The 26,937-nt window shown below is 39.2% G+C and overlaps 1 protein-coding gene and 1 long non-coding RNA gene across 2 annotated transcripts; both read left to right on the forward strand.

The window, feature by feature from the left end:
- Positions 1-18,489: 18,489 nt before the first annotated feature.
- Positions 18,490-18,951, forward strand: LOC138310680 (uncharacterized). Its single transcript, XR_011206473.1, has 2 exons — positions 18,490-18,667; positions 18,906-18,951. It is a non-coding gene; the product is annotated as an uncharacterized lncRNA (long non-coding RNA).
- A 287-nt stretch (positions 18,952-19,238) lies between these two features.
- LOC138310154 (uncharacterized) lies at positions 19,239-25,364 on the forward strand. Its single transcript, XM_069251279.1, has one exon. It carries the CDS (start codon positions 19,239-19,241, stop codon positions 25,362-25,364), a length of 6,126 nt encoding a protein of 2,041 aa, XP_069107380.1.
- The last annotated feature ends 1,573 nt before the right edge of the window (positions 25,365-26,937 follow it).

Here is a 26,937-nt window from a genome sequence, read left to right on the forward strand (position 1 = left end):
ACTAGTCTCCTTATCCATATATGTTTCTGGTAAAATTTTAATTTATTAATTTGATGTTAATTACAGGAAATGTTGACGGACGAACGACGGATGCGGCCCTAACCAAGAGGTAATAACAGTTTGTTTGTTTGATTAATTAACGTACATATAATTTTACAAAAAAAATAATGCCTTTATCAAATGAATAATTGTGTATAACAAATTGTGGCATGGTAAAGTACACGGCACATCATACGCCACGGTCTTTTGTGTACATTGGCTAACGTCAAATTTTATTTGTGTACTTAATTAGCGATTGAAATTTGTGTCAATTGTCAACTGAGTGGGCGAGCTGATAAATGTCACACCACGCCGGTAGTGACTCATCAACTGTTGTAATGTTGAGTGTCTTGTAGTTGTGTATCTTGTTCAAATGTAAAACTCAAACGCAGGCTGCTGGATGATACGTTTATTGAGTCCTTGGAGTCGACTCTATACAAAGGTTACTGGCGAGTTATATAGCAGTACACCGGGATAACAAACGTCAATATTTGGGTATGATACCCAATACCTGGAACAGTTGATACCAATGTAGCTGCTGAATAACATAGGGAAACATGTAATTAGTAGTTATACAATGACCCTAACAGAAGTTGGTTTCCAATAGACTTCACATGTATGTACATATGCTATTGTAAATAAGAAACACACGTGTTTGACCTACATAATGCAACATACATGAAAGCCACACACGTAAAAGTAGTTAATTATATATTAGTCCAAATTTCTAACTCTAAAATTCTTATCATTATTATGTTATACCACATTCGTCGCCATATTATACATTATAAATGATAAAATTTCTAATGCGATATCGCTTACCAGAAGTCTGGATACCCAATCGAGATTACCTGCTTTTATTGTACGTTACAATATTGCGGTCCTTTTAGGTATATAAATGCATGTTTATCATAACATAAAAATGAGCTGTGAACATGAACGTTCATGCAATTTAACGAAGAATATGAAAACACATCAAAATTACTCATTTTGTCAAACGTTTCATTGGTTCCTTCATGACTATGTACTGATGTTAACAGGTACAAATTTGTTCTAGACTGACAACGTTGTCCGTGTCTAAACAAATAATTGATGTGAATGTATACCAATGACAAGTTCTGGTGTGTTACTTAATACAATGATATTCAACTTATTTGTTGAGCTACTTCACATACCAATTTTATTATTTTATTAATAATCGATGTTTTATCTAAAACAGACATTTGAAAGACAACTTGATTTATGATGTTCAACTTTTTATTGTGCTACTGCAAACTTTTGTTTGTTTGTTTGTTTGATTTATTAACGTACTATTAACAGCTATGGTCATGTAAGGACGGCCTCCCATGTATGCGGTGTGTTGCGTGTATGTTGTGCGAGGTGAGTGTACTGGGAGACTGCGGTATGTTCGTGTTGTGTCTTCTTGTATAGTGGAACTGTTGCCTTTTTTATAGTGCTATATCACTGAAGCATGCCGCCGAAGACACCAAGCAACACACCTCACCCGGTCACATTATACTGACAACGGGCGAACCAGTCGTCCCACTCCCTTTTTGCTGAACGCTAAGCAGGAGCAGAAACTACCACTTTTATAGACTTTGGTGTGTCTCGGCCAGGGGACAGAACCCAGAGCCTTTCTCACAGGGGCGAACGCTCAACTCAAGGCCAAAAGTGAGACGGTGCCAAGGGAGACATTAGGAAAGATAAAGTCAGTTAGGAAGAAGAGAAAAGATAAGATCCTAAATTTAGTCGCCTTTTACGATCATGCAATAGGGGCAGCAGGTACAATTCTAACGCCCTACCTGCAGGGCCATGCTACTGCATACATGGGAGGCCGTCCTTACATGGCCTTGGCTGTTAACAAACAAATGCTTCACATAAAAATTATGCTATTAGATGTATGATCTAAAATATAGGTATGTTTTTGGCACCCTGGGTAAAGGGGAAAAAAAACACTTGCCTTGCCTATAAAATATTCATTTGAAAAAAAAAAAAAACATTTAAATACTGCCGTTTATTCTCACTTCGTTTTGTGAAGAATTAATTGATACTAAACGAGATATTGTTAGGAATCGTGACAGGACCTGTTTAGGGTGATTAAAGCATTAAGTCACATTGGACGGGTAACGGGGATAAATTAGGTCATATCCAATTAATTTTATAGTATATCAATTGCATCGTCTAGCTTTTCCATGTTTAAAGTTATTGAATCTTGTTTTGTGCGAAAATAACGAGCAATGTTTTCCCACCAGATATCTTAAATTGTGACTTAGTGTGGAACCAAGTTGACGTAACCCTAAGATATAATCATCTAAAGCAGTGTCAAGATTCACATGCAGTGTTAAACTTCAATATCAAGCTCTAAAATCGTTTAACAATGATAAGCACTATATTATAGTAAAATGTGACTGAATTTAGGATCTTTTCTATTATTCTTAATGTCTCCCTTGACACATTTGGCCTTCTGTTGTAAGCGCTCGTTCCTGTATAGGTATGCTCTGGGTTATGCCCCCTAGCCAAGACGCACCAAAGATTATGTTCTTGTTTAGCGCTCAGCATACCGCGAGTGGTACGACTGGTTGGCCGTGTCAGTATAATGAAACCGGTTGTGTTGCTTGGTGTCTTCGGAGGTATCCGTCAGTGAGGTTACATAATTTACACGTGCTCCATTATCATTATACCCTCGTAACCTCAACAAAATAAACATCTATTCCTTTAATAGCACTATAACAGGTTTAAAAGTTTCACTATACATGGCATATGATTAATATACCGCAGTCTCCTAAACACGTATCACCCACATCATACACGATACACAACGCATACACGGGAGGCCGTTCTAACATGACCCTGGCTGTTGTTAGGACGTGAATGTAATCAACAAAGAACCAAACAGGCATATGCTAAATTACAAGCTTCTTTAGATATTTCATTACAGACTGTTATTACAAAATTGATTTTTAATCGGTTTTCTTTAAAAAAAATATGTAGCAGATGTCCATGATATCTCTTCCTCCGACATCCCTTCCGTTTTCATTTGGTTGTGTAAAATAGTGGAAATGACGGATCTGACTTGTTATCAGTATAACTTATATGTTTATTGAGTTATAAACCATAAGACTACTGATATATATAAACTATATAACGATATTTTTTTTTAATCCAATAACTTTCAAGTTTCCAATAATATTACAATATAAATATTATCTAATTTGTCTTGAAAACTATTTATATTTTATCATCGGATTATTAGCTCTGATTCTGATACTAGAGTCAACATTTTAATGCAAACAAATTAAGAGAGCATTATAAGGTATATGCATATGTACAACATATATACACATAATTATAATGCACCGGTCGTCACTCACACAAAAAGGCCATTTGAATTTACCGACCAAAACGTGTATTACAAATAGTTCGTATGTCAATCTATTACGAATAGCTCTATATTCATTATATCCTAAGTCTATTTCAAAACGGATCCAGAGCACATGTTAATTTGTGCACAAGATCTACATGTACATGTACAAGTACGTACAATAGAACTATGCCTATCACGACATACGTACACTGTACATGTATGACCTATGTGTGCTGTACCTGCTACTAGTCCCGCTATTTCACACATTTTGAAGTAAACAAGTTAAAATCCATCCGTTTCATAAAATGTTTGATGATTGAACTGGTTTCAACGACGTCTAAACCTAGCATTAGGTGCTAATGCTTCCAAAATTGATGAGAGTTTATTATGCATCGTTTCTATGGACGCTCAAGGGACAATACTCTAGATTGATGTTCTATACATGTACAGAATTTGAAGTACTTTCACAGATGCTTTAGCTTAAGGATTTTTTTTCAGTGGTAATAATAACCTATGATTCCATCAAAAGGGAGTTTCCGAGGCCGCAGCATTTACCATCCGAGGTCAGAATCACCGTAATCTCGGATTTAGCATCCCATATTATGAAGGCGATGCTATTTTCATATCTCACACTAGCAAATTACATAGAGTATTTTGAGTAGTTTCGTTAAATATTATATCTGTAATATTCAGCAGCATTATTTATATTTCGGTTTAATTTACATAAAAAATCACCCAATGTGCTTCTCCAGGATCATGATCATGATGTTACGATAAACGTATGAAACGTAACGTCATAATGTTACACATTTGTAAGTAACGTCGCGATTTTTTGTTTGTGTAGGGTAAAGAAAAATCGCGATAATTTCGTTTCAAGAAAACCAATTTTCAAATCTAAAGCTGATATGTAAAGGATTTTATCTTAGGCATTAACACACTGTATTTTCATGAAGTTATAATCTAAACTGATATATATTTTCAATCTCTGAATAAAACATCGCTTGGGTTATTCATTTGTGAACATTTTCTATAAAATAATGAAATAAAGACATATGAATAACACCTTTTTCTTGCTTGCAATCTAAGCCTTTCAGTGATATATGTCATAACAACACTGCGATATTTTATATTCACTTGCCGAGCGGTTTATTCATGAATAACGTTGTCAAATTTAACGGCATTTTCGGCACTTTTTAACGGACATTTTTTCGACAGAAACATTCAGGGGACTAATTCATTCTAGCAAACCAACTTGTGAAATTTATAAGAACACAAAATAGAGAAATTACTGATTACGTTGATATAAATATTTCTTTTCTACGAGGAGTATAAAGGTTAGTCTGATGCCTTCGAACTTGGTCGATGACGTTATCAAAGTCATATCGGTACAAATGTACCGATGCGAACGGGAATGTGTTAAGGAACTGTCCTTCAAACACTTCTGCTAGCTTTTGATCACATAGCTAACTGGTTTTTTTAAGAAAATGCCAAATATGACTTCCATGTAGTCTTAACATTTTTCTGCGATTACAAAAGGAGAATTTTTTATACAGTGCCACGGAAATTGTGATAGTTTCCTCTGACACAGCCCTTTCCTTTGTTTAGATTTGACACAGCCCTTTCCTTTGTTTAGATTATATGAATGAACTTGGTTTTTTATCCCCCGCCCAACGAAGTTGGCGGGGGATATACAAATGGGTTCCGTCCGTCCGTCCGTCCATACGAATGGTTTCCGGAGCATAACTCTAAAACCAGTAGAGATATTTCCACGAAACTTCTTACACGCATTGGTCTTATGGTCTAGTAGTGCCTTTTGCTATTTTTAGGTTTGCATTTTTTGCATTTTTTCCATAACCATGGAAACATTGCTGAAAATATCATATTTTTGTACCAGGTTCGTTTCCGGAGCATAACTCTAAAACCAGAAAAGATATTTCCACGAAACTTTATAGACACATTCTTTTTATGGTCTAGTAGTACCTTTTGCTATTTTTAGGTTTTCACTTTTTGTACTTTTTTATGTAACCATGGAAGCATTGCTGAAAATGGCAGATTTTTGTGTAAGAATCGTTTCCAGAGCACAACTCTAAAACCAGCAGAGATATTTCCATGAAACTTCATAGACACATTGTTTTTATGGTCTAGTAGTGCCTTTTGCTATTTTTAGGTTTTCACTTTTTGTGCTTTTTCTGTAACCATGGAAACATTGCTGAAAATATCATATTTTTTGTAGCAGGTTCATTTCCGGAGCATAACTCCAAAACCAGCAGAGATATTTCCACGAAACTTCATAGACACATTCTTTTTATGGTCTAGTAGTACCTTTTGCTATTTTTAGGTTTTCAGTTTTTGCACTTTTTCCGTTACCATGGAAACATTGCTGAAAATATCAAGGTAAATGGTAAATGTTACTTTGCAAAACTCCACCCATCTTTGCGTATATAGTCTAATATAAATGTCAAGGCTGTATACCTGATTCAACAATTGCAGCCCCGCTCTACTTGAATTATACTCCATCTTTCTTAAGCTCAACTTCCTTTTTCCTGGTTTTTTTTCATACACATAAGTCTCCATAATCAAACTTACTTCAGCTTTGATATCTCCATTGGCGGGGGATCTGAATGACTATGTCCTTGTTTTTCATTGGAATTGCTTCTGCCCTCCATGTGATCTAGTAGGTTTTTCTCCTTGATCAATTTCTCATAGTCTTGTGGGGTTCGGTACATATCTGTCACCAATTACCATTACGTTCACTAGTGTCTTACACATGTACAAGGAACGATTGTCTGACAAGATTCGACCCTGAAAAATGCACTGTTTTTTTTTTGTTTTTTTTTTGTTTGATTAATTAACGTCCTATTAACAGCTATGGTCATCAACAAATACACCATAAAAGGATGGCAATTTGCATATTTAAAAATAAATTACATAACGTGTAGATACATATGTCATGTGTGTTGTATCTTTGTTTCATTGATATTACGTCTCTTTTGATGCACCCCCCGCCCACCCCTGTGACGTAGGCTCTGGGTTATGTCCCCGGTCGTGACATAACATAGTTTATAAAAGTGGTAGTTTCTGCTCCTGCTCGGGCTCAGTATCAAAAAAGGGTGTGTTGCCTGGTGTCTTCGGGGACATGTTTCAGTGATTTCGCAATATAAAAAGAGTTCCACTCTACAAATAACACAATACAATATACCGCAGTCTCCCTAAAACACGCACCGTGAACTTCATACACGAAACACACCGTTTATATGGATTTCTGTCCTTACATACTCCTGACAGTTAATACATTGTAGGATGTTATGTCATACAAATGAGTTGATCGTTTTTTAATTTGCAATGGTTTTCCAATGTAACTTTTTTTCTAAATATTAGTAGCATCTGCGAATTGGAAAGCTCACCTGGTCCGTCGTCCGTCCGTTTTGGCCAAAAACATCCTTGGGGGGAAGAGAACATAGTTTGTATAAATTATAACTGTGACGCCTCGTGGGCAGGAGGAGCGGGGCCTAATAGGTGAAATAGGAATAAATCCTTTAAATCGCTACTAGTAAGAATGTTCTGCATGGAATGTAACCAAATTTGGCCAGAAATATCCTTGGGGGATGGGGCACAGAGTTTGTCTTAACTTTGGCTCAGGCCCCACAGGGACAGGAGGGGCGGGTCCATTAGGGGAAATAGAGATGCATAAATTTTGGCTCTGTACCCCTCTGGGGACAGGAGTGGCTGGGCCAAATAGTGGAAATTAAGGTTAATCCTTTAAAACGCTACTTGTCATAGAGCGCTGCATGGAATGTAAGCAAATTTGGCCAGACACATCCTAGGGGGGAAAGAGAACATAGTTTGTGTAATTTTTAGCTGTGACACCTCGTGGGCAGGAGGGGCGGGACCTAATAGGTGAAATAGGAAATCCTTCAAATCGCTACTAGTAAGAGAGTTCTGCATGGAATGTAACCAAATTTGGACAGAAATACCCTTGGGGATGGGGAACAGAGTTTGTCTAAATTTTGGCTCTGGCTCCGCTGGGGCAGGAGGGGCGGGCCCAATAGGGGAAAGAGAGATGCATACATTTTGGATCTGACCCCCCTGGAGCAGAGAGAATGGGTCCTTAAAGGGAAATTAGAGGTAAATCTTTAACTTCAGAAAAGAAACAATGATCCTGTAATCAGAATATAACTTTGCATTTCAATAAGCAGGTGAGCTATACAGGCCCTCTGGGCCTCTTGTTATATTAGTTGTAAACGATCACAAATTACAAATACCGCCACTTCTTTGCAAAAGTCAATATAGCAGGAGTAAAGCATCATCAGACAAAGTGCGTCATGTTATATATAAAAGACATTGAAGCTGCTGGAATTTCTAAAGTGTCGTCACACGAAAAATACACGACCCCTGTGGACATACTTTAAGATATTGTGCGACAACATTCGCGATCTCGCCCACTTGAAGGATACAATTGGCAATGCAATGGGCAGGCGTATATACACCAATCAACGTCTGAACTGTCAGATAATGTCTCCGGAGCGATAATGATCAACATATTCCATGAAACGATGGTTGAGGTCGCCATCCTGAACAAACATAAAATCTGTCAACAACATTAGTGGTATTTCACACTCGTCTTTATTTATTCCCTTGACTGCGCCCGAGGTTGTTGGCAAGTTACTTAAGTTGATAAACTGTGGTTTAACACTTAACATGTTGGATGAGAGCGATTCGTTCACACGATGTCAGGGTGTAATATTTTGGATTGATGGTCTTGTCGTCAGCAGTTTTATTTCTAATGCATAGACTATTCGCAGAAGACGGCAATTATTCAGAATTATAAAACGTAAATCGGACCTATTCAGAGAAGATAGTTACAGTTGCATATCACGCGCGTCATTGCGATGTACTTGATATTCTGCAAATCCAAAATCACATTTACAAGCATTATAACATACACTGTCCTGTTAATGAACCTGGCTGTTAATAGGACGTAGAATAATTTAAAAATTGATCGAGGAATATGTTGTATTGATACAATACTGACTATAGTTGCGTGATTACAATTCAAATAAAACAAAACTAACTCGCCTGTGAAAGACACATGAAAAGTCGTTCGTAATAAGCTTTTGGGCTGATTTATGATCATAACTAGGTTAATTAAAGACGCTACATCACCGACAAAGCATAAACGACACTCAACATTCGAACAATAACTGATGTTTAACCGTGTATATATTATCATTACATTTGATAAGAGGATCTGAGAAATTCCCACTAGGGGTCATGTCCAGGTGAACTTTGGAAATGACAAATCAAATTAATATTGCTGCTTGCTTTGTTTGTTTGTTTGTTTGATTAATTAACGTCCTATTAACAGCTAAGGTCATGAAATTTTTGAGAGCGAATTTCAGGGAACGAAATAGTTTGAAAATTATGTTCGTGTACGAAGTCATAGCAAAGAGCACAACAAAGCTAATTGCATATGTATACTGGGGCAAAATGACGTTTTTAGTTGATGTAGTTATGTGTAAAAACTGCATTTGATCTGCGTGGTATAAAGTTCATCTGGACGTGACCCCTTATGGGATATTGTCAGATCCTTTATTGAACGGAGTGGTTATAAGGATCTGTGTTTTAATCAGATTGATGCGCAATCAATGCTTCGTTCCATATAAGGCATAGAGCCATGGATTTTAGGTAATCTGACCGAAGGTCAGGATGACCTATTGTCATCGTGTTTCGTCCGTCGTCGTGTAAGACTATTTATACAAAAGCCTACTCCTCCTTAACCCTTGAGTGGATTACATCTATATTTGGTGTGAAACATCGTTGGGAAAGGACAATCATATTTAATATAAATCAAATAGGTCCGATCCCTAGGGGCAGAGAGGCGGGGCCCCAAAAGGGGAAACTTTCTTAATTTAAGCTTTAAAGTCCTACTACTCCTTCATCCGTGGATAGATTTCATCAATATTTGGGGTGAAACATCACTGGGGAAGGACAATCATTTTTTATATAATGAGCCTGGTCCGACCCCTAGGGGCTTAGTGGAGGGGTCCAAAAGGGATTTTTTTTTTCTTAATTTTAGCTTTAAAATCCTACTCCTCCTTCATCCGTGGATGGATTTCATCCATATTTGGCGTGAATCATCATTGGTACTCCGGCTTTCCTCCACCAACAAACCTGGCACGTCCTTACATGACCCTGGCTGTTAATAGGACGTAAAAATAAATAAACCAAAATTCTAATGTCTCCCTTGGCACCGCCTCACTTTTGGCATTGGGTTGAGCGTTCGCCACTGTGATGAAGGCTCTGGATCCTGTCCCCTGGCCAAGACACACCAAAGTCTATAAAAGTGGTAGTGTCTGCTCCTGCTTAGCGCTCAGCATACAGGGAGTGGGACGACTGGTTCGCCTGTTGTCAGTATAATGTGACCGGTTGTAGTGTGGTGCTTCGATGGCATGCTTCAGTGATATAGCACTATAAAAAGGACAACATTTCCACTATACAAGAAGACACAACATGAATATACTGCAGTCTCCCAAAACACGAACCTCGCACAACATTCATGCAACACACAACATACATGGGAGGCCGTACTTCAATGACCATAGCCGTTAATAGGACGTTAATTACTCAAACAAACAAACAAATCATTGGCAATCATGTTTTATATAAATGAGCTTGCTCCATCCCCTAGGGACTAAGGGACGGGGCCCCAAAAGGAGAAATTTTCTCAGTTTTAGTTTCAAAATCCAACTCCTCCTTAACTCTTGAGTGGATTTCATCAATATTTGGTGTGAAACATCATTGGGATTGGGGAAGGAAAAACACATATTGTATAAAAGGGTTAGGTCCGACCTCTTGGGATAAAGGGGTAGGGCTCAGAAGGCGGGAACTTTGATGATTTGGCTTCAAAATAACACTCCTACTTAACCCTTAAGTGGCTTCTTCCATATTTGGTGTAAAACATCATTAGGGAAAGACAGTCATATCTTAAATAAATATAAAGATTTTGGTATTCCTAGATGGCCACCCGCCCACTTCCTGTTTTCAGGTTTTGGTCTCCGATCTCAATGAAAATGGGTCTATATGGGTTTTAAAGATGCTCCACCGCAGACGGAGCATAAACGACATTCATCATTTGAACAATAATTGGTGTTTAATCGTGTATATATATGCCTAATTAACACAAAAAATAACATAAAATAATTTATTTCGCCTTTGGTGCATGCGCAATCATTACTTCATTCCATATAAGATATAGTGCCACGGAATTTTTTCGGGATGCAATTAATTATTTTTCATTTTTTTAACTTTAAGTAAACTTAAAAGCTCATACTTGTCAATCGTGGTAATGGTGTAAAGTAAGTAACTTTTGTAAGTGAAGAAAATTACTAAATCGTCTTTTCCTGTTTTTGATAGTGAAAAAATACCATTTGTCAGCGGTGGAGCATCTTTAAGGGATGACGAACAACATGCAAACATTTTTGTAAAGATTTTGGTATTCCAAGATGGCGGCTGGACCAACTTCCTGTTTTTAGGTTTCGGTCTCCAATCTCCATGAAAATTAGTCTTTAGGGGTTTTAAGAGATGGCGAACAAAATGCAAACATGTTCGTAAAGATTTAAGTATTCCAAAATGGCCGCTGGTCCACTTCCTGTTTTCAGGTTTTGGTCTCCGATCTCAAGGAAAATTGGTCTACAGGGGTTTTAAGGGATGCGAACAACATGCAAATATTTACGTTACGATTTTAGGATTCAAATATGGCCGCTGGACCAACTTACTGTGTTTTTTTTATTTCGGTCTCTGATTTCAATGAAAATTAGTAAAAAGCGGTATTAAAGGTTGCTGATCAATATGATAAAAAATTTAAAAGATTATCTATCGCTGGGCCAACCTCCTATTTTCATCTGCAATGAATTCAATATGAAAATACCTCAAAATTTCTTTCAATATGTTCATACACTGAGCAACTGCATTCTTGATTTGTTGCAGGTGGGGAGGGGGAGGGAAAGGGTCGTTTGGGGGATAATGTATTGGTGTCCGTTACAATGAGTACTTATTTTAGCTTTAAAATCCTACTCCTCCTTAACCATTGAGTGGATTCCATTCATATTTTGTGTCAAACATCATAGGGGAAGGACAATCATATTTTGATATAAATGAGTTAGGTCCGACCCTTGGGGACAGAGGGGCGGGGCTCAGAAGGGGTAACTTTAGGTAAGAACAATGATATTTTATAAAGGACCGAAGTAAGACCCATGGGGATAGAATGGCGGGGGGTTCAAAATGGGAGCTTTGCTGAAATATGGCTTTAAAATCTGATTCCTCCTTAATCCTTACAACCATATATGGATGAAGGGCTACCAAGTTTGTTAAACAAATGACCTTAACCTATTTCAGAAACTTACATATTCAACAAAGGAGTTGCTTGTATTGCTTATATTTATTGTTAACCACTACTTTATACTGTGACTTTGTTGTTTTGTGCCTTGAGGTAGATGACCGTTAAGGCCCATGGGCCTCTTGTTTCGGGATCTTTTGAAACTGAAGAAAAGTAATAACTAGTCTGCTCCTGTTTTTGACAGAAAATACCATTCGTCAGCTGTGTAGCATCTTTAAACTACTTAAATTCTTGACGAAAGAAATAAATACTCTTGATAACAAAAATAATTTGGTGTCGGTCGTGATAAGTCGACCGAACATGTCAAGTTGTACGTGTTTTGCCAGATAATCGAAAATTCCACATATTCATTATCAAATGACGCTTGTTTGATTAATTAACATTCTAATAAGAACTAGGGTCACACCAGGACAGCCTCACATGTTTGCGGTGTGGAACGTGTATGTTCACCACTGAAATTATAGAATATGTACTCAATTGTGTTATACAAACAGTGAATATTTCTAGCATTTTTTTGCATAACACGATGTATATACTATCATCTTCATAAGGCAAATGAAGGTCACCTTTATCACGCAAAAATTCCGATATCGATATTTATAATTTCATCGATGAACGTCTAGCATTTTGTTTTGTTTAGAATGCCCGTAGTAATGATTTGAAGGGATATGAATATCGATCTAAACTGTCCTATTGTGTGTTGCCAGAAGAAAATAACAATATATGTGTACTCCGTGAAATAAATCGCCAATAGTACACTGTCTATATGGTGACGAAGTGACCAATGCAATTTGTCACAACTCCAAGTAAAACATTCATTTTTCGTGGATTTAAGGAGATCGCATTCACTAGTGGAAATCCTCGGAAGGGCTAAAAAATTGATAAACGATTTCCACGTCATACTTAGCTGTTCACTAGTTTTGTCATTTCAACTGCCTGTGTCCGTATATGAACAGAAAATAACTTGATATGATGAAATGGAAAATTCATGTTGCTTATACATTTGCATAAGAATTTTCATGAACTCATGCCAAAGTCGATAGGAAAGATGTTTAAAGAGAATAAAATAATACTAGTTTCCACAAGATCAGGACATTATTTATACACCACACATAGTAAATTACCCTTACACGGAGTTCTACTTAGAATTCATATCCGGATCAATAGACATCTTTCATTTTCCCCGACACGGAGTACGGACACCGACACGGACTTTCGGGGCCGTCACGAAATGTAAAATAGACAAAATCGTAACAAATACGATATAGATAGATTATACTTGCCGTGTAGTATCTTTGAAAGTTAGACATTATTGCTGGAAGTAGTTTTAATTTAAATGGTATCATTTTCTTTCATTTTATAATGTCAGGCTACACTGAAAAACAATCAAATATAATTACTTTTTCTTCGTTTTCATACCAAATCTGGCTTTCTGATTGGCCAATATTTTTTTGCATACCACTATGAAAAAAAAATCCGAGAATGGCGCGAAACCCCGACGTCATCGTGACGTCACAATAGAGACATTGACGTTGCGTATTGATTCGGAAAAAAGACTTCAGCGACATGCATCAGTGATATAGCACTATAAAAAGGGCAACAGTTCCACTATACAAGAAGACACAACACGAACATACCACTGTCTCCCAAAACACGCACCGCACACAACATACACGCAACAAACCGCAAACATGGGAGGCCGTCCTTACATGACCATAGCTGTTAATAGACGTTAATGAATCAAACAAACAAACAACAAAAAAGAATCCCTTGCAAAACCACTATAATGTTACATTTAAACATACTTCTTTTTATCAAATAGAGTATAAAATTAATTAAAAGTATTGATGTCACTCTTTTTTAATTTTAATCGGGTTATGAAAAAAAATGTTTCCAAACTATTGTGAGAATCCACTACGCGGATTCACACAGTTTGCAAACAATTTTGTTTTTCATAACCCGATAAAATTAAAAAATAGTGACATCAATGCTTAAGTAAACTCAATTAATATAGACGGTACTAATTATACATATTCATTATACATCTGGTCATTTGATTGACTCGAGAGTCAATCGAATTTCGTGTCTTTAAAACATACTTCAGGTATATTTCGGTACATTTTTGTTGATATATTTCAAGGACGTAGATGCCGTATACAAATATGTACGTTCTTAATATTTTGAAATAAATTGAATACTGCTTGCAACTTCTACATAACTTTAAATGTGTGATTACTTTCATATTTGTTAATTGTGTTCATTGTTTAAGTTTATACATTATACATTTTTAATACGATATGCATGTTTTGCACCTCAAAATGGTCGTCTGCTTTCGCATAGTAAATACAAATTGAAGGTTACCATATGTGCACATTTCATTTAGACGATTGGACTGGTTACGCAATGCATTATGGATAAATAGATACATGTAGCTACGTATTTTTTTCATTTCCTTATATATTAATTTCATATTTCTATTGGTTAAATCATGGAGATTATTTTCTATCGACCAAAAGAATTGTACGTCCTAATGCAGAACATTTTCGCGGGGAATTTTAAAAGCGCAGTCAATGGCCAAACTGAATTATTGGATAAGATATCAATGTGCCACAACTCGATTTTTTAATTGTAAAAATAAATAAAATCTCGGAAATTTATGCTAAATTGGTACCTGATTGAGTTTTCTGAATTAAATTATAATCATCATTTTATTCTATATACATATATGTTCGGATAAACATGGAATGAACATAAAAAAGTAAGGAGAATTTCATTTGTTGAATTTGTTTTTTGAGACAACCCCCGAATTTTGGAAGTCCGTGTCGGTTTGTTTGTTTGTTTGTCTGATTAATTAACGTCCTATTAACAGCCAGGGTCATGTAAGGACGGCCTCCCATGTATGCTGTGTGTTGCGTGTATGTTGTGCGAGATGCGTGTTTTGGGAGACTGCGGTATATTCATGTAGTGTCTTCTTGTATAGTGGAACTTTTGTCCTTTTTATAGTGCTATTTCACTGAAGCATGCCGCCGAAGACACTAAGCAACGTACTCCGTGTCGGGCAAAATGAAAGATGTCTAGAGATGCTACACCTCCACCAGAACACAAAAAATAGCATACATCTAGAGATACTACACCGCCACCAGAACATAAACAGTAGCATATATCTACAGATGCTACACCGCCACCACAACATAAGCAATAGCAGATATATAGAGATGCTACACCGCCACTAGAACAAAAACAATACTTGGACAATGTTGCATTGTGTCTAGTTACCACAAAATAAACGATATCTATCATTTGAACAATTACTTATATATAATCGTGTTTAGATGTGTCTAATTAACACAATAAATAATATGAAATACTGTGTTTGGTTTTGTGCAAACATTATCTTGTTCCATACTACCATGGGTATTGTTCCCTACACTGCAATTAAGTACAGCAACTTTTATTCCGAAATAAACCAAGAAACTCACACTTGTCAGCGATTGTACTAGTGTAAATTAAGTAACTTTTGTTACTACTTTGTCTGCTCCCGTTTTTATAACTTAAGATCAACCTTACCATTTGCCCACGGTGTAACAGAACAAAAATAACGATGAAAGCATTACAGACAAACATTATAAAATCCGCTACTGACAGCAGTTTGACGGAACCCAATAAAAAGGCAGTATATGTAAGAATCACATTCCCTAGTGACTCTTTCATTCCAACGCAAGTTGTTATTCCAGTAAGTGTGGGCGAGATTGCGGATCGAGAATTTACATTGATCACGACTGGTCGGTTTTGGTCATTGGGGTCATTTGTCTTGCGTGGAATGACACTTTAAGTATACTTCGAATGATGTAACTGCCATTTACTGGTATAACTACCTCTTACCTACGTTTCCTATAATGACATTTTCCTTCTTGTTACTACGACAAAAGATCAAACTTTGTGATCAATCTGGGTCAATTTGACACTTAATGGTGGAGTAAATAAGGCCATGATGACTGATCTGACTGCAGTCTGTGATAATTTGTAAAACGTTAAAAGAAACTCGTTTTATTATTGACAATATCGCGCAATCTTATAGCTTTATTCAAGAAGGAATAATTTATTATTCCAACCCTCTCTTTATGTATAAAGTGTTCGAATATTTTTGTATTTTAGTTAATTGACAAACGCGTACGGTTTATCAATAATATCCAGTGTACTAAATGCTTAAATAAAAGTAATACACATATATATATGCTCACAACTATATCATCTTTATGGAGATATTCATTATCGTACAGTAGAAGAGGCTGCGGTGACCGTAAAAATTAAATGTTCCGACCAATTACCACAAGGTCCCCTGGCCGAGACCCACCAAAGTCTATAATAATAGTGGTAGTTTCTGCTCCTGTTTAGCGCTCAGCAAACAGGAGTGGGACGACTGATTCGCCCGGTGTCAGTATAATAGGACCGGTTTAGGGTGTTGCTTGGCGTCTTCGGCGGCATGTTTCCGTGATATAGCACTATTAAAAGGACAGCAGTTGCACTATACAAGAAGAAATAACATGAACATACCGCAGTCTCCCAAAACACTCACCTGGCACTTCACACACACTGCACCAAAATACCAAAACCACTTATCCCTCCATCAACAGTCTAATGACTAGTGCTAACACATCATACCTTCCACTTCAGTACACATACCGCATGCTGTATGATATGCATGTCTAATAACCGAGACATATGATGCGGGAATTACCTCCCTTGGATCTCAGCAAAACTATTGTCATATAGCAACATGATACAAGAAATTTGTTTGTTTGATTAATTAAAGTCCAATTAACAGCTATGGTCATGTAAGGACGGCTTCCCATGTATGCGGTGTGTTGCGTGTATGTTGTGCGAGGTGCGTGTTTTGGGAGACTGCAGTGTATTCATGTTGTGTCTTCTTTTATAGTGGAACTGATGCCCTTTTTATAGTGCTATATCACTGAAGCATGCCACCGAAGACACCAAACAACACATCCCAACCGGTCACATTATACTGACAACAGGCGAACCAGTCGTCCCACTCCATAGATTTAATTCATTATACTGAAGTGAATGTCTGTTATATGCAGGTTGTATTGGGGGTTGTCGGTAATAAGTGAACAGGTTCTACATCCGGTGTGTGAGAGTTGACGCATGCGCAGTGAGATTGGTCTTTAGAGGGGGTGTCTGTAATTGAAGATTGTGTGTTATTGTGAGCAGACGATACGAGGAACGCGAAGTGCGAAGCTGTGTTTGGCTGCAAGGTATCGTTTGGTTGTTTGTGCTATATGTGTGTATAAGGTATAAACTTAGTGAGTGTGTAGAAACACTTTATTGGTGTCAGAAGTGGCCGTATACAGACTCGCGAAGGAAAACCGTGTTTGAGATTGACTTTTTGACACTGACAGCTGACAAATCGGCGGGAACACGTGGAAAGTGGAACGTTCAGCTTAGCGTGGCCGGGATATTTTCTGTTCTGTCAATTTGAGGGTAAGTTTTCATCGAACTGTATCCTTTCCAAGTTGTTGTTGTAATATTTTCGTTTTATTTGTATACTTGTATTTTATCTAATTATTTTAATTATTTTTTACATTCTATATCAGTATACAGTCGTAATTTTTGGTGTTTGTTTATATTATGTGTGGTTATTTCTAACAACCTGGCAATGTTACCTATCAATGAAGCCTCAGAGTCGGAGATGGTAGAGAGACTGCCTGGGATTGGGCTTAAGAAAACACACCTACTGATAGCATGTTAGTCAGAATATGGGGCTATAACCCCAGATATGCTAAACTAAGTACTGAACAGACCCCTGGATAAAACCTTCCTCCGCATGGTTGATTTTACTAGACCAGAAACCAACTTACTAGACCAGAAACCAATAATTTTGTAAGCCTTGGCGAGAGACAAAAGGCCTTTAGATACCCCAAATCCAGACAAGCTCCAGTTAGGTGTTAGTTTCACACCTACCAGTACCAATAGGGCTGTTGGAGGACTCGACCCTGCAGCTGATGGTAAGGGCAACATAAGGGTCAAGTCAGAGATGAGGGAACCAGGCCTGTTTTCCGAGTTGCTGCCAAGTCTACAGGGGCTACCAATATTAGATAAGTCAAATATGGGTTTCTTACCCAAAGGTAAAACAAGCATTGAGGGGTATGATACTGATGAAAGTGTATGTGACGAGCAGGAACCAACTGAGTGGAAGCCTTTAAACCTCAGCGACGGCCAACCAGAGGCTATGGCTGATTTGGAGAGGCGGTTAAAAAATTATGGGTTAATCAGAAAACCGCATCTAAACAATCACTGTCGTCGCCAAGGAGGTCAGGGTCAAAGTCTTCGGCAAGGTCACAAGCAAAGGGAGATAAAAACCAAAGTCTAGGAAAGGACATCAATCTTCTAGATTACCTTAACGAACACGCCGGCATCGATCTTCTAGATCACGATCACGAGAATATCGACATCGCCATTCAAGATGGCGATCAAGGTCTCACCGTCACCAACGTTTCAAGGTCATGGCACGATAGGTAATCATCAAGGTCAAGCCAGTCTGGTAGTTTCGATTCCAGTACGAGTAGGTCACGGTCCAGAAAACACGGTCGTAAGACTAAAAGACGAGGACTGAGTTCAAGATCTTCTAGATCGTACTCAGGAGACAGAAAGTCAAGAGGTAAATCAACATTGTTCTGTAACAAATAGTTACATTATACAATTATTTCGTATTATATTATGTGTCATAGATTCGGTACATCACCGCTTTAAAACTTTATAGTTACATTAGAGTTATCCCCCTTTTGTTTCGCTCTTTTCGCAAGATACGCCATTGGAGGGCCTCGCACCATTAGTTTGGGTGGTCCAAAAATGTGAGTTTACAGAGTTTATAATCGTTTAGACTAAATGTAATTTCATTCCTATTGTATGTTATGCTATCGATCACTAATATTTACTATGAATAGGAAATATACAGTCGACATATTAAAGTAAATCATGTCAAATTAAGGTCATATCGTTTCGAGTAACATTTATTGCATTATAGCATAGTGTTGTTTGTTATGTGTTCTGTCTATCAGAAAGAGTAATTCTTCTTTCTGTTTGTTTCAGTTCTTCACTTTGTTTCATCGTAATTAAAATAAACCTCATACGCCGAGATATGGATTCGGGTTTTTTGTGTAGTATTTCGCCCCCCTCGTATCAGGATAGTGAAGAAATTTCGGACACTCTGTAATCGTGTTTCAATGCAGCCCGATAGACACTTGTACAGCTACTCGTACTAGTCTCAGTGACCAATGGAACTGTTTTCGAACAAGCAATTACGTACAAATTAGTGTCACACGTACCACTACTTGAAAACTACTTCATATATAAGACTTTCCATATATATTACACATATACAGCCTCAATTTGTGTACAGTTAACTAGAACATTCCTACAAATATGTCGATCAAATCATCTGTAACTCAGGAAAACATTCTTGAAAGCCGAAGGACACGGGTCCTGACTGAGAAGGCCAAAGAACAATATGAACAAACATTAACCAGATTCAAGGATAAATTGTCCTCTGCTTGGGGAAAGTGCCAGTCTGAGTTGGACAATGTTATGTGTACTAGTGATGATAACGTAGACAATCTGAAAAAAGTAAGACTTTCTCTGTCAATAGTATATGGTGGATATTGCATGATTTCAGATGAATTTATGTCCTACATGGACACAATCAACTCTGCAGAAAGCCAAAGTGAAGTAGCTCATCACGCAACAAATTTCAAAAGATCAGACTTCATAGTAAACAACGTCCTTAAACAGATCGATGTAAAAATTAGTTCCGCAGAATATGAGACTCGTTCCAATCGGTCATCGCGGTACTCCGATCATTCTGGTCGCACTTCACGACACTCCGATCGCATCTCACAACATTCAAACTCTAGCTCTGATGCCGCTAGAAGGAGAGCTAAGGCAGACGCTGCTAAGGTTCGCGTCGCATATGTACAAAAGGAAGCTGAGTTACGTAAACATCAAGCACTTATTGAGCAGGAGGAGAAATTACACTTAGCAAAATTAGAACGTCAAAAACAAGAACTAAATGCGGATATGTATGTTTTACAAGAACGTAAAAACTGTGCCGCAGCGGAAGCGGAAGCTGATGCATTTGAGACAATCAGTGCTGCAGGTGAAAGTATACATATTCCTGCACATCTCAATGTTCCTGTAGTGGATACTGTGTTGCGTACAGAGAAATATGTTAATTCGCTCACAAACATTGAAAATGGGTTGCGTTACGACACAAGGGAACCGAACATTGAAAATCTGTCGCGTTACGAAGCAAGAGAACCACACTTTGAGAATATGTCGCGTTACGAAGCAAGGCAACCCAACATTGGAAATGTGTCGCGCGACGAAGAAAGACAACCGAACATGGAAAATGTGTCGCAAAATGAATTGAGACAACCAGTCATGAAGGAGAGCACTGTCGCGTCTGAACTTTCGCAATTTCTATTAAAAAAAGATCTAATATTCTCGCGACTACACAAGTTCCACGATTCACCCGAAAATTATGCTGCCTGGAGAACTGGGTTTTGTAACATCATGGACGAACTCAATGTCTCGCCACCTGAAGAACTTGACTTGTTAATACGTTGGTTAGGACCTGAATTGGTGAAACACGCGACAAGCATCCGTGCAGCAAGTACGTCAAACCCAGTTAAAGGTCTTTCACGACTATGGGACCGTCTTAATGAAAGGTACGGAAGCCCCCAAATGGTCGAGAGCGCACTCAAAACAAAACTTAACAATTTTCCCAAGATCACGAACAAGGAGTTCAAGCGATTATATGAACTTGCTGACATTCTTTCGGAAATTGAATCTGCCATGGAAAACCCGACATACCGAGAACTTCTCTCATACTTTAACACCACTGCTGGAATAAATCCTATAGTCTCTAAGTTGCCGCACAACATTCAGGAAAAATGGACAAATCATGCTGTTCGGTATCGTAAACAATTTGATGTTGTTTTCCCACCCTTTTCATGCTTCACAGAATTCGTGCGCGAGATGAGTCAGATAAAGAATGATCCAGGATTTGTCTATGACAACGACACTGCGAAAGACAGCAGTATTCAGAAACAGGACAGAAATCCTGTTAGTCATGCCCCCGCAAAGAAACGTGGAAACCAGTCGGCACCTCATGTCTCTACTTTCAAAACTGAAATCTCACCTAAAGGAAACATGGAGTCTATCGACAGTTCATCGCTTTGTCCGTTGCATCACACAGGCCATTCGTTAAACTCCTGTCGTCAATTTCGATCAAAACCTATTGGAGTTAGGAGAAAATACCTTAAAGAAAAGAGGTACTGTTTCAAATGTTGTGACAGCACTGATCATGTGTACAAAAACTGTTTGAAGAACATAACATGCAATGTATGTCAAAGCACTGAACATCCAGGAGCTCTACATTTCGACGGCGGGGAGAAAAGTAGTGACAAAGAACCAGTAAAAACAGTCACCATACCACATAATGAGAAAGTTACGGCAAATTGTACGCGTATTAACAATGCCAGTGGCCGAAGTAAATCGTGTGCCAAAATCCTCATGGTAAATGTTCACCCTACACAAGAGCCACAGAATACAGTAAAGATGTATGCGTTGTTAGATGAACAAAGTAATAGATCTCTTGTACGCCCTGCGTTTTTCCAACTTTTTGATAAAAAGTACGAAACTGTAAACTACTCGCTATCGACATGCTCTGGACTTGCTTCAGCTACAGGGAGGAAAGCATGCGACTTTACTGTCTCAGCACTTGATGGTTCATTTAATGCGGACCTACCATGCTTACTTGAATGTGACAATATTCCGAAAGAGCGAGAGGAAATTCCAACTCCGGATGTTGCTTTGAGTTACCCACATCTTTCTGACCTCGCACAATACATTCCTGATCTCGACCCTAGTGTAAAAATTGTCATGCTTCTAGGCCGTGATATCCCTGAGGTACATCACGTACAAGATCAACGTATTGGTCCTTCCGGTTCACCTTACGCGCAACAACTCCATCTAGGATGGACAATAATTGGAGAAACGTGTTTAGGTACTATGCATCGTCCCGACACAGTCAATGTCAATAAGACTTATCTCATTAAGGACCGACCATCGCTTTGCAAACCTTGTCCCTTCAATCTCCGAGTGAAGGAACGTGCACCTTCAGATACCACTGCGCACGACGAGTGTGAACACTCAATCTTCCAAAGAACCAGAGATGACGAAAAACTGGGTTTCTCTCGTGAGGACCAGGAGTTCCTGAAAATTATGGATAGAGACTTTACTAAAGACTTACATGGGCGATGGACAGCTCCACTACCATTTAAACCACATCGACCGCGTTTGCCAAACAACAAGTCCCAAGCAGTAAAGCGCGCTCATATACTTGACAATACACTGCGTAAGGATCCCATCAAGAGAGCACATTTCATAACCTTCATGCAGAAACTGTTTGAGCAAAAACACGCCGAACTAGCTCCACCGCTTCATGACGGTCAAGAATGTTGGTACTTGCCAATCTTCGGAGTGTATCATCCGAAAAAGAGAGACCAAATCCGCGGAGTCTTTGATTCATCGGCTAAACATGACGGGCTGTCGCTCAACAATGTCTTGATGTCCGGTCCAGACATGACCAACAATTTACCAGGGATCTTGTTGCGCTTCCGCAGAGAGCAGGTCGCAGTAACAGCCGACGTCCAGCAAATGTTTTACAACTTCTTTGTCTGTGAGGATCATCGAAATTTCTTGAGATTCTTATGGTATCAAGATAATGACATGTCCAAGGACTTGGTTGAATACCGCATGTGTGTGCATGTATTCGGCAATACCCCCTCACCTGCGGTTGCTACGTACGGCCTTCGGAGAACTGCATGTGAAAACGCTGACAACTTTGGCTATGATATGAAGGAGTTCGTTGAGCAAGACTTTTATGTTGATGACGGGCTTATGTCGCTGCCATCTGCACCAGAAGCTATTGACCTCATGAAACGTACGCAACAACCTCTCGCTACAGCTGGCATAAGGCTTCACAAAGTGGCTTCAAACAGCACACAAGTGTTAAAATCATTCCCCCAAGAAGACCTCGCAAAAGACTTAAAGGATCTGGAGATAGGTACAGACAGCTTACCTGTCCAGCACAGTCTCGGACTCAGTTGGGATCTTGAATCGGACTCATTTCTGTTTCGCATATCTCCAGATAACAAACCGTACACTCGTCGCGGTGTTCTTTCAGTGACTAATAGTTTGTTTGATCCACTAGGCTTTATCGCACCTGTTGCAATCGGAGGGAAAATACTGCTGCGCTCTATGACTACGGGTATGTTCGACTGGGATGAGACTCTTCCTTCAAAGTTCTATAATGAGTGGGAACGATGGAGAGATTCATTACATGATCTTCAGGACCTCAGAATTCCACGTCAGTATACTTCATCATCCTTCAAAGAGTGCGAGAACATCAGTGTACATGTTTTCTCAGACGCTTCAGAGAAAGCTATAGCCTCTGTCGGTTACTTGTTGACAGCATGTGAAGATGGAACTCAAGAGCTAGGGTTCATCTTGGGTAAGACCAAGGTTGCGCCACTTCATACCACGACGATACCACGACTTGAGCTGTGTGCTGCTGTTCTTGCGATAGAAATCGCGGAAACTATATCTGAGCAACTCAATCTGCCGTTAAGCATCTTTCACTTCTACACAGATAGTAAAGTGGTTTTAGGATACGTGTATAACCAGACCCGCCGTTTCTATAACTACGTGTGTAATCGCGTAACGAGGATCCGCAAGAGCTCAACTCCTGAACAGTGGAACTTTGTATCAACAGAACATAACCCCGCTGACCAAGGAACTAGACCTATTCACGCAAAGGACTTGTTGGAAAGCAAGTGGCTCCACGGTCCCACGTTTCTCCTCGAAGGAACAGAGTTCTCCGAAGACCTTGTTCCAGAGGTATCGGCTGACGATAAGGAAGTTCGGCCAGAGGTATCCTGTCTCCTCACCAAGGCAAAAGTATCAGGTGAGACAATTCTTAAGCGCTGTGAAAAGTTTTCCAATTGGCATCAGTTGGTTACGGCTATGGGAACTTTGATTAAATTAGCAAGGCGAATTGGTGGAGGGAATTTACCTTCATCTCCGAGTTGCCTCGAGTCCTTCTCGCGTGCACACTCTTTCATTCTACAACTTGTTCAGCGAGACACCTTTCCGACGGAAATCGAATGTTTGTCATCTGGCAATCCATGTCCTAGAGATAGTCGCATATCTGCTTTGAACCCGTTTCTGGACCAGCATGGTCTCCTGCGCGTGGGAGGACGTTTGAAACACGCAAAGATAGACACCAACGAGAAATATCCGATCATCATTCCCAGCGCTCATCATATATCCACTCTCATTGTGAGACACTATCATGAACAGATGAAACATCAGGGTCGCCATCTCACCGAGGGATCTATCAGGTCGGCTGGCTTTTGGATTGTTGGTGGCAAGCGCCTTATATCGTCTATCATTCATAAGTGCGTCACGTGTAGGAAGTTTCGAGGCAAGGAAGGGAACCAGATAATGTCAGATCTGCCAAAAGATCGTGTCGTACCAGGACCGCCATTCTCCTCTGTGGGCGTCGACGTTTTCGGCCCGTGGAAAGTTGTCGCACGTCGGACAAGAGGTGGTGTTGCCAACAGTAAACGATGGGCCGTGCTATATACATGCTTGACGACTAGAGCCATTCACATTGAAGTCGTTGAAGAACTTAGCACCTCAGCATTCATCAACGCGACTCGTAGGTTCATCGCCATCAGAGGAAAAGTGACGGAATTCAGGTCAGATCGAGGCACCAATTTTGTGGGCGCTACCGACTTGATGAGAATCGACGCTGTAAATGTAGAGGATGGTCCATTGAAGGAGTTTTTGTTTAGAAGTGGAACAGTATGGATCTTTAACCCTCCACATTCCTCCCATATGGGCGGAGTGTGGGAGCGGATGATAGGTGTTGTTCGACGGATCTTAGACTCTATGCTTTACCATACTACGACTAAGGACCTAACTCATGATGTGATTACTACATTTATGGCGGAAGTCACTGCAATGGTAAACGCACGACCTTTACTTCCTGTCTCTACTGACCCGGATAATCCAACAGTTCTGAGTCCCAGCATGTTACTTACACAGAAACCAGCTGAAACAGGACAATACATCACCGACACTAACAGTAAAGACATGTACAGAGCTCATTGGCGTCGAGTTCAAGCGTTAGCCAACGTTTTCTGGAAGCGTTGGCGTCTCGAGTTCCTTCAGTCTCTCCAACAACGTCGCAAATGGACTGTTCGCAGACGTGATATGCAACATGGAGATATTGTGCTAGTTATAGAAAAGGACTCCCATAGGAACAACTGGCCCATGGGAATCGTGAAGGAGACTTTCCCAGGTGATGACGGTCATGTGCGCACCGTCACAGTTCAGTTATATCGCAATGATGAACAAAAAATCAAAAACTATGTCAGACCCATCACGGAACTTATCGTACTCTTAGAAAAAGAGAATCAGTAATTTGTGCCAATCATGTGAAATTCTGAGACTAATTTCATGGACATTTCAAGTGTATTAATGAACTAGTTGATTGCCCTGTAGGTTAAAGTGACGACTACGAACTGAAGTATACTTGAAAGGCTTATTAGTTGTATGTTTAATTATAGTGGTATTTCCCATATTCAATACCAGACGGGGAGTGTTCTGTAACAAATAGTTACATTATACAATTATTTCGTATTATATTATGTGTCATAGATTCGGTACATCGCCGCTTTAAAACTTTATAGTTACATTAGAGTTATCCCCCTTTTGTTTCGCTCTTTTCGCAAGATACGCCATTGGAGGGCCTCGCACCATTAGTTTGGGTGGTCCAAAAATGTGAGTTTACAGAGTTTATAATCGTTTAGACTAAATGTAATTTCATTCCTATTGTATGTTATGTTATCGATCACTCATATTTACTATGAATAGGAAATATACAGTCGACATATTAAAGTAAATCATGTCAAATTAAGGTCATATCGTTTCGAGTAACATTTATTGCATTATAGCATAGTGTTGTTTGTTATGTGTTCTGTCTATCAGAAAGAGTAATTCTTCTTTCTGTTTGTTTCAGTTCTTCACTTTGTTTCATCGTAATTAAAATAAACCTCATACGCCGAGATATGGATTCGGTTTTTTTGTGTAGTATTTCGCCCCCCTCGTATCAGGATAAACATTCTATTTTGATTCGTCAGAGAGTTCAGCAGATGAATAATATCACATCACCAGAGCTCACACCGCAGTCGAGGGTGCCCTAGAAAGCTGCCAAAAAATCTTAAGTACAGCGGCGAGACAAATTGGCTTTCCTTCAAACAAACGTTTGATAGCTACCGCCATGTTCTACATTGGTCAGATGAGGAAAGTCAAGATTATTTGGGCTGGTGCTTGGAAAGTAAAGTGATGGATTTCTTCACCATAACAACAAGGATGGGTACTGAGTATTCCTTCCGTATAATTATGAAGAAGGGCGTTTTGGCTCAAAGGAATTGACAGAGACCTCCAAGGCTAAGTTCCACCAATCCCAGCAGAGGACCGATCGGACATTGGATGATTGGGCTAATCGTGCGTTGACTCTGGCAACACCAGCATTCAGGGATTTACCGGAACGCTACAGCAGGAGGGAAGCCGTCATCAAGTTTTGTCAGTGATGTCTCATAAAGAGACTAGCAAACATGTCTGTCTGGAGGAGCCTTGTACCATGGAGGAAGCATTGGATCGCGTTAAGCGTTTCCAATATATCTCTCGGGCTGTGGATGGAAAGAAACATAGGCGTGAGGATGCATCAGTAAATGTCGTAGGCACTCAGCCTGGAGTCCTTACAGGAGGCCATAATGGAGATTGCGAAGAAACTCGACCGTAAGTCATCGCAATCAAAGCCCAAAAATAAAACATCAAAATCGTCGGGTCTTGCTTGTTTTTTCTGCAGTGCGCGAGGTCACTTTAAGAGGAATTGCGAAAAGTATTAAAAGCACCTCAAGGAGGAGGAGGCCAAGCAGAAGAAGGCAGAAAACAGTGACGAGGCTTTAATCGACAAAAGCCCAGGTGCGTC

This window comes from Argopecten irradians, chromosome 16 (genome assembly GCF_041381155.1).
Source record: "Argopecten irradians isolate NY chromosome 16, Ai_NY, whole genome shotgun sequence".
In the NCBI taxonomy this organism is placed as follows: Eukaryota; Metazoa; Mollusca; class Bivalvia; order Pectinida; family Pectinidae; genus Argopecten; species Argopecten irradians.